Genomic DNA, 12042 nt, shown 5'->3' on the forward strand with positions numbered 1-12042 from the left:
CCAGATGTTTTGACTTCCTCATGACTTCTAATGATGGAGAATGGAACAATCTTTACATCTTTACACCAAGAAAGAACTTTCTCGTATACAATTAAGGCTGAAGAGCTATCCCTTTAGAACGGTAGCATTTGCCTTTGTTTTATAAGCTGTCTGTCTCCAGCACACCACCTGAACCTTGAATTCATGGTTAACATTAATCCTCTGCTTTTCTATACATAGATACATACACATCCAGTTCAGCATGTATTTCCTTTCAAACACAGATGTTCTTTACATGCAGTGTTTTATATGGAGAAGTTTATGGAAGATTAGTAACAAAATAAAATGATTTGGGGAAATTCAAATGATTTTCAACTTCTAAAAAAATATAAACTGTATTATACAATTATCCATTGCTTCTTAAACCCTCCCCACCGTCCTCTACATATGGAAAAATGATAAGAATGGAGACTAAAGAGACATAGTAAGATGGTTCAGATTGAACTAAGCCATTTAATTTCTTTGTATTGTTGAAGTTTGCTTCTATGATTAAAACCATCATGATTATTAAGAAATAGCTTTCTTTCAGAGTCACATTAGAACCAGAAAAGGAGGCATTTGTCATGCATTGAGATACCTCTGGCATAGCTCACTCCTCTGAATCATGTCTGCCCTTTCTCCTTTCCTCTTTTAACATTTGGAAAATAACATCTATGTTAGTTGATAACAGAGCTGGAAGAAAGGACCAAGAAAGTGATGTGAGCTCTGTCAATCTTCAATCTCACCAAGGAAAACACATTAAAATGTTTTTCATGGAAAATCAGCTTCAGTCTACAAATATTCAGAGCAAAGCGACCTTGCATATATATAACACACCAGGATTCTTGGAAGAATATAAGTGAGCCAATGAGAAAGAAGGGGAAACATCCTAAAGGAAGAAATTAAATCCAGGAAAACGATTGGCAAATACATTTCTTACCTTTTCTGCTGACTGGGCTGTACCAAAAAAGATGGGGATAAAAGCTAACCAAATGATGCAGGTGGTATACATGGTAAATCCAATAGGTTTGGCTTCATTGAAAGTCTCTGGAACTCCTCTTGTTTTAATGGCATAGACAGTACAAGTAACCATCAAGAGAATACTGTAGCCCAGTGAACAAATGAGCGAGAGATCAGAGATGTCGCACTTGAGCACTCCCCTGGCGTTCTCCGGATCTAGAGTCCTCTGTTCTCCATAGTCTATGATGATGTGTGGTGGGTCCACAACAAACCAGACACACACTCCCAGGAGCTGGATGGAGATCAGGCTGAAGGTGATCACCAGCTGGGATGCAGGACTGATAAACTTAGGTGCTGTGACAGATTTCTTCCCCTGCTCAAATATTCGGTGGATTCGGTTTGTTTTGGTCAGGAGCGCTGCATAGCTGAAACACATGCCGAGTCCTAGGAAGATCCGCCGGAAGGAGCAGATGATGGTATCTGGTGCTGCAATCATCAAAAAGGTGATTGAATAACAGAGAAAAATCCCCGTGAGGAGCACGTAACTAAGTTCGCGGCCCGAAGCCCTCACGATAGGCGTGTCGTTATAGCGGACAAAGGTCACGATCACAAAGGTGGTGGCGATGATTCCCAAGATGGCAACGAACACAGGCACCACCGCCCAGGGAGAATGCCACTCGAGTTTGATGATGGGGATTAGCTGGCAGCCTGTGCGGTTGACGTTGGGTCTCTGATCCAAAGGGCAGAGTTCACAGGACAGCTCATCTACCTGGTAGTTGTAACCTTCACAGCGCTCGCAGTGCCAGCAGCAAGGGACTCCTTTCACTGTCTTCTTCCTCTCACCGGGCTTACAGGGCAGGCTGCAGACCGACGCCGGGTGAGTGTGCTCTCTATTGGCCCACTGCATGTCTTCCACCTGTGGGTATAAAATATTAATGAGCCTTCCATTTTCCCCCCATTTATAATATCCTAATCCTAGCCACAGGTTTGTAATAAATCACTGAATGCTGACAGGACAGTTTACCATAATAAGAGCCCAGAGTTTCTTTCCCTGACTTTATGAAAGTATTAAAGGATTGGGGCCAATAAATCATTCACATCATCAACTTGATGAGTGTCATTACTTTCCATTTACCTCCTTGATTTTGACCAATCTGACATTTGGAGAAAGATGCATTGATCTAAACAGCTTTAAAATGGAAAAAAAAAAAAAGAAAAGTCCTATGGAAAGAAACCTGTTAGAGCTAAACTCAGATATAAATGCCCTGAAATACTGGCTAGGATATAAATACACATATAAACAATGAATCAAGTCTTTCTACCATATTTGGGGAAATTCAAATCTCACTGTGTCAATTTTGAAAGGAAATGGCAAAACTAGCTACTTTAATCTCTGACACTCCTCATGTGTCCATAGTGACAACTATATGAATGGTTTTGCCTCTGTTTAACATTCAGATTCACTTATGCCCCTCAGCCTTGCATTTTCACATTGGGGAAAAGACCATGCTGAGTGAGACAGCTTGATGATGATGTTTCCATTGAACAAAAGTAGGCGTAAAGCAATGAAATTGATACAAATGAGTGAGATCCCCTAGTAGGATTTCTGTGTCAAGGCCTTAGGGTTCCATCTCACTCTTTTGAATTAGACCATAGAATACCTCTATTAAAACCAAAGTGTTATTTTAAAGGAATTTTGCCAGTCATTGACCCCTTACCTTAAATTGCTTTACTAAAGGTTCTGGACCCAATTCCAATGTGGGGGACAGGGCAAAAGGGGTTTCCTAAACCACAAAGAAATTCTGGAGTACTAGCTGTTTCTCCTATAAGTCAAATCAATTCTGACATCATCTACCTGGAAATAGCATCAAATCTCACAAATGCTATAGGAAAAAAAACAGAAATTATAGATCAACAATTTACTATGACAAGCAGCTTCTATATAAAAGGTAAGCTCTATGAACAGAGTGATTTTGCTCATTGATGTGGACAAACAATGATGGACACTCAATTCATCCTCAAATATTTATTGAATTTGTGAGGAAGGAAGAATGTGAGGGGTACCCCTGAGGTAGAAGGAGCCAACTTGAAAGTGCTGAGATCTGGAAATAAAGGATTGCTCAAAGAGGCACAGAGATAAGAGCTGAAGGAATGTTTAAAACAAAACAAAATGAAAAACTATTTTTCCAAGACCAGCTCTATAACAAGTTAAAGGAAAAATCACCATATCCTGTGATAGCCTGGCTCCAAGATGCCCCACAATAACTTTACCTCCTGGAATCATGCACTCATGGAGTTCTCTCCCACTTTAAATGGGCTGATTTGTGTAAACAATAATATATTCCAGAAATGATGGCATGTGGTTTCTGAGGTTAGGTCATCAGTGACATTTTGGCCTGTATCTTTTTCTCTCTTGGATTGCTCACTTCAGGGAAATAATTAAACTATCATGAGAGTTCTCCGGCAGCCCCATGGAAAGGAACTGAGGCCTCCCGCCAACAACCAGCACCGACTTGCCATGCATGTGAGGGTGTCACCCAGAAAGTGAATTGTCTGGCCCCAGGCAAGCCTTCGGATGACTGCAGCTCCAGCTGACACCTTGACCACAAACTCATGAGAGACCCTGAGCCAGAAAAACCCAGCTAAGCTGCTTCTGAATTTCCAATCTACAGGAACTGTGTGAGCTAGTAAATGTTTTCTTGTCTTAAGCTGCTAAACATGGAATTATTGTACAGCAATGGAAAACTAATGCAACTCAAGTTAAGCTTTCTTACCCATTCTGTGAATTCCACCAGTATAGCAGTCTATTGAGAATCTACTGAGAAAGTAGTAACAACTAACTATCTTTTACCAAAATATGCCCCCCAAGTTGTTTACTGTCAGCAGCATTCTATCATCACTCTTAAGACTGCCTCCCCTTTGGGAACTATGTGACTGAGATTGTTTTCATAAACGTATCTACTGCTTAAGGATGCTTTCCTTTCTTGAATGTGGTGTGAATAGTGGAGGGCAGAGAAGAATAGCCTCTAAGCTCAACATTTGCAGAGGGCCACCAAACCCACCTCAGGTGAAGTGGAGAATTCATGCATGTTTTATTTCAAATATCCTCCCTTGAGAAAGTAAATGGTACTTCATGTGTCCTAAGGGCACTCAAGATTATTAGTTTTACCTTGTCTGTTCACCACAAAGGAAAAGCAATCTATCATAACCCTGTTAATTTTCTATTAGCTTTTAATGATTTAGAAAAGTTATTTTATTTATGCATAAGATTCCATTAGGCAAGAAAAAAGTTAAATTGAAAGTGGCTTCTCTCAAAAATATTGAGAAAAATGAAATGCTCCACTGAGTGGCTAAAATATTGATTTTATACCCTAATGGACTCTTATAAGATAATAAAATATGTTTTGTGAAGGTTATGTTTCAAAGCTAATTACTGTAAAATCAAAATTGCATTTTGTTTGGGGCTTCTATAGATTTATAATATTACTGTTGAAGAAAATGACACTAAAAAAAAATTCTCAGACACATTAAACTTCAAATTTGGTAGAGACCTTAAAGGTCAACTTGTCTAACCACATGTTCAATTCTTTAATTCACAAAGCACTTTATTTTCTAGAAGGAAATGACTTATTAACAAAGAAATATACTCAATCAGATAGGCCTCATTACAGAAGATAAATATTCATCATTATAAGCTAAGCATTACATTTTTCTTGATCAATTTTTTGAATACTCAACTAGTGAAAAAATGTTTTCATAAATAAAAATTAAAGTTATAAGACAATGAAAATACCACATCTTTTAAAAACTGTAAATTTTCTTTAAGTAAAAAACAATGTAGTCATGAAATATGTGTGACATTTCGTGATATAATGGAGAAAACTATGTATGATTCAGTAAACATGTTAAAAATACATGACTGCATTTCATCAAGGAATCTATTATGTATAACTAGATATGCAGATGACACCACCCTTATGGCAGAAAGTGAAAAGGAACTAAAAAGCCTCTTCATGAAGGTGAAAGTGGAGAGTGAAAAAGTTGGCTTAAAGCTCAACATTCAGAAAACAAAGATCATGGCATCCGGTTCCATCACTTCATGGGAAATAGATGGGGAAACAGTGGAAACAGTATCAGAGTTTATTTTGGGGGGCTCCAAAATCACTGCAGATGGTGACTGCAGCCATGAAATTAAAAGACGCTTACTCCTTGGAAGAAAAGTTATGACCAACCTGGATAGCATATTCAAAAGCAGAGACATTACTTTGCCAGCAAAGGTCCGTCTGGTCAAGGCTATGGTTTTTCCTGTGGTCATAAATGGATGTGAGAGTTGGACTGTGAAGAAAGCTGAGCGCCGAAGAATTGATGCTTTTGAACAGTGATGTTGGAGAAGACTCTTGAGAGTCCCTTGGACTGCAAGGAGATCCAACCAGTCCCTTCTGAAGGAGATCAGCCCTGGGATTTCTTTGGAAGGAATGATGCTGAAGCTGAAACTCCAGTAGTTTGGCCACCTCATGCGAAGATTTGACTCATTGGAAAAGACTCTGATGCTGGAAGGGATTGAGGGCAAGAGGAGAAGGGGATGACAGAGGATGAGATGGCTGGATGGCATGACTGACTCGATGGACCTGAGTCTGAGTGAACTCCAGGAGTTGGTGCCTGGCATGCTGCGACTCATGGGGTCGCGAAGAGTCAGACACGACTGAGCAACTGAACTGAACTGAACTGAACTGTGCTGTGTTTTGATACCATAGTTGAAGTCTGGGAACCAACTAATATCCACCCCAAAGAGGAAGCAGTAGCAAACACTTGAGTCAGGTACTTGTAAATACATTAGTGTTTGAGACAAAATTTATTTTAGATATGATACCAAATTAAAAATAATACTAATTGAGATTGGTAGTATTAATAGAAATTAAACTTGTTATTTTTCACAACTATACTATAAAACACAAAGATCATTCAGCCCTCTTGCTTTTCTATATTAACAAATTATAGCATCTTTCATAATGAGTAAAAATATTTTAAAACAGGTCTTCCTCTCCTTTGGTATTATTCTGGTATTAGGATATTTGTGTCTAAAACATGTGTTCTAACAAACGGATGACAGTTATATTGATAGACCTTCCAGAGATAAAACCATAGCCCATTCCTGTCTTGACAATGTTCACCAACAGTGATAGATTCTGTAGGCCCCAATCCAGTTCATTTTATAGAATATGAGCTATCAACCAGCTTCTGCTGTCAAATTCTGTTATTAATGCAGACAAAGGCACCAATAACCACAAAACCAAAATTTTCTGAGTGTGCCTACATTTTTTAATCTTTAATCTTCCCAAACATAAATTAAAGACATTATTTTTTATAAAATAATTTTCTCCTGTGTAGTTCTAATAACTCCTGATAAAAGGGCTACAAAAATATTTCCCAATTAAAGGCCCTACTGTAATTAATCATTTTCAGTATGCACTACAAAATTCTCACTCAATTTAATACCTCTATTACAGGGTTTTTTCCCCACATATTAAGTTGTATCTTCAACATTATGATTATTATACATGTGGGAAAATTTTAAATATAACACAAAGATACTTGATATCTAGTCATACCATTCTTAATTAGCTCTTTTTATCTTGCTCTATAAATAAGCATAGTATTAATAATTATTTTGATGACTACTTTGCCACTCCAGTATTCAAAAACCCAATTCTTCATCTGACTTATATAACAGCATAATGCAATCATTTCTAGTGAAACTGGACATTTTCTCAAAGGTTTACTTGTTAATTTCCACATAATCAATAGGTTTAACAAGTGTATTTAATTAGGATGAGTATTTAAAATCAGTATTTAAAATGCCAGAATTTGGTTACATATTTTGTGAAGCATATGGTTTTGCTAATGCAACTCAAAATAAAGTTTATCAATATATTACTTTATACATTCATATTTATAAATGTTTATATATAAATATATATTGCTTCCTTAATATCCATCCTTTCTTTTGGGTAATGCAATGCTTTCTACTTCTATTCAAAGTGGTAAGTAGGTTTAGTGTCCTTTGCAAATCTAGTATGTATGTATGATCCCTAGATTGAAGTCACAGTTTTGTGTGATGTTACAGGTCTACATAACCTCTAAAAATGTAAACACTCCTCCTATTTAAAAAGACAATTTTAAATTAATTAAAATTTTACTTACAATAGCATTAAAAATAAAATACTTAGGAATAAACTTAACTAGTAAAGTGTAATATTTTTAACTTAAAGCTACAAAATATCATTTTAAGAAAGTTAAAGAAATAAATGAAAAGCAATCTGAAGTTCATGGATCAGAAGACTGAACATTGCCAAGATGGAAATACTCACAAAACTAATCAACAGATTCGACATAATCTCTATTAAAATCTCTTCTGACTTCTTTGAAGAAATTGATTAACTGATCCTAAAATTCATAGGGGAATATAAGGGACCAAGAATAGACAAAATGATCTTAAAAGAGTGAAGTTGGGGAATTTACACTTCTTGATTTTAAAACTTCCTATAAATCTACAGTAATCAAGCAGCATGATACTGGCACAAAGAAAGACTAATCAATGAAAGAAAATTGAGAGTTCAGAAATAATCTATTACATATAAGGTCAATTGATTTTTTTACAAAGCTGACAAGAAAATTCAATGGAGAAAAAATAGTCTTTTCAACAATGGTTCTGGCACAAGACATGTCACCAAAAGAATAAGCAACAAAGTTAAAATAAATAAATCAGACTTCATCAATCTTAAATACTTTCATAATTCAACAGATACTATTAGGAGAGTGAAAAAACAACCCACAGAGTGGGCAAAAATATTTCTAACTCATATATCTGATAAAGAACTCATATCAGAATATATATTTTAAAACTCTTAGAATTAAACTGTTAAAAAAGCATGCAATCCAATTAAAAAATAAGTAAAAGAAATGAAGAGACATTTCTCAAAAAAACAGATATGTTTGGTTAATAAGCACAGGAAAAGATGTTTAACATCATTAGTCATCAGAAAAATGCAAAACAGAACCATAATACCCACTAGGATGGTCATAATAAAAAAGACAGACAGAATCAAGTTTTATTGAAGATATGGAGAAATTAAAACTCTTTATATTATTGGTGGCAATGTAAAATGGTACAGCTATTTTGGACAGCAGTTCGGCACTTCCTTGAAAAGTTAAACATAGAATTGCCATATGACCTAGCAATTCCACTCCTAAATTATTTCAGTCTAAGAAAACTGGAGACATATGCTCACGCAAAAATTTATACATGAATTTCATAACAGCATTAGTCATTATAGCAAAAAAGCAGAAAAAATCCAATTCCATTAAAGAAATGTGCTTTATCTACTCAATCAAATATTAAAAATAAATAAAAAGAAACAAAGTAATAATATATGCTATGAAATAAATGAACCTTCAAAATATGCTAAGTGAAAGAAATCAGACAAAAAGACCAGTGTGTAATTTTAATTTATATGTACTGTCCAGAATAAGCAAAGGCATATACAGCCAGTAGATTTTTGACTGCCAGGAGTTAAGGAGAGAACGGAATAGAGAGGATTTCTTGGGAAGTGATGAAAATAGTCTAAAATTAGTGGCAATGGATAACATGACTCTGTGACTATACTAAAAACCACTGAATTATGTATGTTAAAAAGGGCAAACTTTATGGTATTTGAATTATCTCAATAAAGCTGTTACTTTTTAAATATGCAAACTATGTTGATACAGTCAGGAAGAACTAACATTCAGTACTTCATTTGCTGTATAAAAAACCATATTGCATACCCACTCTGTTTTGAGACACAAGACTCAACGTGAGAATTCAACAGTGACCAAGACGTGGTCCCTGGCCTCCGAGTCAGTGCAGGTGGGGAAAGAGATAAGCAGAGAGCCAGTCGCAGCTCAGTGTTAGACTCCCTGCGAAAGAAAAGCAGGGAGGCAGTGGTGCTGCTAGCAGAGGATTCAGCAGGGGCACTCAGCCTGGGTTTTGGGGATGTGTGGACAGCAGCCTGAAGGCTGTATAGGAGATAAACCACCAGGAACAGGAATCCCAAGAAGGCATCAAGCCAAAAAAAAAAAAAAGATTAAACTTCAGCGGTGAGAAGCCATAACAAACTGGAGAAACTAAAGATAAAACAAATAGCAAAAATACAGATTAAAACACTGGTTGGAGTGGCAAGAGGCAGGCTAAGGAAAAGAGGAAACGCAAGATCATTTTAAAAGAAACTTACAAGCCGCTGAGACGAGTTTGGATGTTATGCTGAAAGTGATAGTTGGGATCCTCTGAAGGGACAGAGAAAAAGAAATGCAAAGAGGAAAAAAGGTTGTCTGAGGAAACCTTAATAATAGCTATGAAAAGAAGAGAAGCGAAAGGCAAAGGGGAAAAGGAAAGATATACCCATCTGAATGCAGGGTTCCAAAGAATAGAAAGGAGAGATTAGAAAGCTTTCCTTGGTGATCAATGTAAAGAAATAGAAGAAAACAATAGAATGAGAAAGACTAGAGATCTCTTCAAGAAAATCAGAGATACCACGGGAACATTTCATGCAAAGATGGACACAATAAATGACAGAAATGGTAGGGACCTAACAGAAGCAGAAGATATTAAAGAGGTGGCAAGAATACAACAGAAGAACTGTACAAAAAAGAGCTTCACGATCCAGATAATCACGATGGTGTGATCACTCACCTAGAGCCAGACATCCTGGAATGAGAAGTCAAGTGGGCCTTAGAAAGCATCACTACGAACAAAGCTAGCGGAGGTGATGGAATTCCACTTGAGCTATTTCAAATCCTAAAAGATGATGCTGTGAAAGTGCTGCACTGAATATGTCAGCAAATTTGGAAAACTCAGCAGTGGCCACAGGGCTAGAAAAGGTCAGTTTTCATTTCAGTCCCAAAGAAAGGCAATGCCAAAGAATGCTCAAAGTACTGCACAATAGCACTCATCTCACACGTTAGCAAACTACTGCTCAAAATTCTCCAAGCAAGGGTTTAACAGTACATGAACCAAGAACTTCTAGATGTTCAAGCTAGATTTAGAAAAGGCAGAGGAACCAGAGATCAAATTGCCAACATCCGTTGGGTGATCGTAAAAGCAAGAGAGTTCCAGAAAAACATCTACTTCTGCTTTATTGACTATGCCAAAGCTTTTGATTGTGTGGATCAAAACAAATGGTGGAAAATTCTTCAAGACATGGGAATACCAGACCCACCTGACCTGTTTCCTGAGAAATCTGTATGCTGGTCAAGAAGCAACAGTTAAAACTGGACATGAAACAACAGACTGGTTCCAAATCAAGAAAGGAGTATGTCAAGGCTGTGTATTGTCACCCTACTTAATTTACACTGAGAGATTTTTTTGGGGGGTTCCAAAATCACGCAGATGGTGACTGTAGCCACGAAATTAAAAGATGCTTGCTTCTTGGAAGAAAAGTTATGACCAACCTAAGCAGCTTATTAAAAAGCAGAGACATTACTTTGCTAACAAAAGTCCATCTAGTCAAAGCTACAGTTTTTCCAGTAGTCATGTATAGATGTGAGATTTGGACTACAGAGAAAGCTGAGTGCCAAAGAATTGATGCTTTTGAACTGTGGTGTTGGAGAAGACTCTTGAGAGTCCCTTGGACTGCAAGGAGATCCAGCCAGTCCATCTTAAAGGAAATCAGTCCTGAATATTCATTGGAAGGACTGATGCTGAAGTTGAAACTCCAATACTTTGGCCACCTTATGTGAAGAACTGATTCGTCTGAAAAGACCCTGATGCTGGGAAAGATTGAAGGCGGGAGGAGAAGGGGATGACAGAGGATGAAATGATAGGATGGCATCATCGCCTCAATGGACAAGAGTTTGAGTAACCTCTGGGAGTTGGTGATAGACAGGAGGCTTGACCTGTTGCAGTCCATGGGGTCACAAAGAGTCGGACACGACTGAGCAACTGAACTGAAGGGGCAAAGATGATGAGCTTTATTGCATAGAAGGATCACTGTGCAGTATAGAGAGAAGATGGAAAAAATCCAAGGCTAGATACGGTCAATCACCTGTCAAGCTGAGGCTTTTGCTAAATTCCAGCTGCAAGTGATGACAAGAGGAATCCAAAGAGCAGCAATGAGCAGGAAGGACTTTGTAGGCAGCACCAGGTTTCTCAGACTATCCTCATGGCCCAAGAGCATGATTAAAGAATTTTAACCAAATGTGTGATCTCATATAAAATAAAATATGCATTTTATACATATATATGCTGCTGCTAAGTCGCTTCAGTCGTGTCCAACTCTGCGACCCCATAGACGGCAGCCCACCAGGCTTCCCCATCCCTGGGATTCTCCAGGCAAGAACACTGGAGTGGGTTGCCATTTCCTTCTCCAATGCATGAAAGTGAAAAGTGAAAGCAAAGTCGCTTGGTCGTTCCCGACTCTTAGCGACTCCATGGACTGCAGCCTACCAGGCTCCTCCGTCCATGGATTCTCCAGGCAAGAGTACTGGAGTGGGGTGCCATTGCCTTCTCCGATACATATATATACATATACATATATATACATACATATATATCAGTGTGGTGACAGATCAGGAGAAAGGATGATACAAGCAAGAATAAGAATTAAGGGAATAATGTCATAATTCTAGGCAAGACAAGAGCCTATGAACTGTTGGAATCAGTAATTATGAAGAAAATGGGATAGGTTTAAGATATAGTGGGAAAAAAAATAGAAATAAGAGTGGCAAGAAGGAAACAGAAAAACCAAACAATGGCATCCGGCCTTGTGTTTGAGAGTCATCCTTAGCATTTCACTTACTTCAGCCTTACTTCTGATCAACCGCCAACTGCATGGCCAGGCATGATCTCATCCCTGCCTAACTCCCAGGTAATTACGTACCAACCCTCCTTACTCTCCTATTGTACATCACACAACACCTTGTAATCTTCTTCAATGGCGCTTTTACAGTAGGCAATTCTGCATTTGTTTTTCTTTTTACTTCAATAAATGGTTTTATAAATTTTACATTATGTTCCTTAGAATCACTTAA

General features: G+C 37.6%; 1 protein-coding gene across 2 annotated transcripts in view; it reads right to left on the minus strand.

Annotated features, from left to right (window-relative positions):
- Positions 1–12042, minus strand: part of GRM8 (glutamate metabotropic receptor 8) — an 848835-nt gene that overhangs the window by 115113 nt on the left and 721680 nt on the right. For both annotated transcript variants that reach the window (XM_015470567.3, NM_001206117.2), the window contains one exon: positions 959–1894. In XM_015470567.3, the coding sequence (XP_015326053.1) occupies positions 959–1894 (936 nt within the window). The remainder of the gene's footprint in view (positions 1–958; positions 1895–12042) is intronic.

Source organism: Bos taurus, chromosome 4, assembly GCF_002263795.3.
Source record: "Bos taurus isolate L1 Dominette 01449 registration number 42190680 breed Hereford chromosome 4, ARS-UCD2.0, whole genome shotgun sequence".
In the NCBI taxonomy this organism is placed as follows: domain Eukaryota; kingdom Metazoa; phylum Chordata; class Mammalia; order Artiodactyla; family Bovidae; genus Bos; species Bos taurus.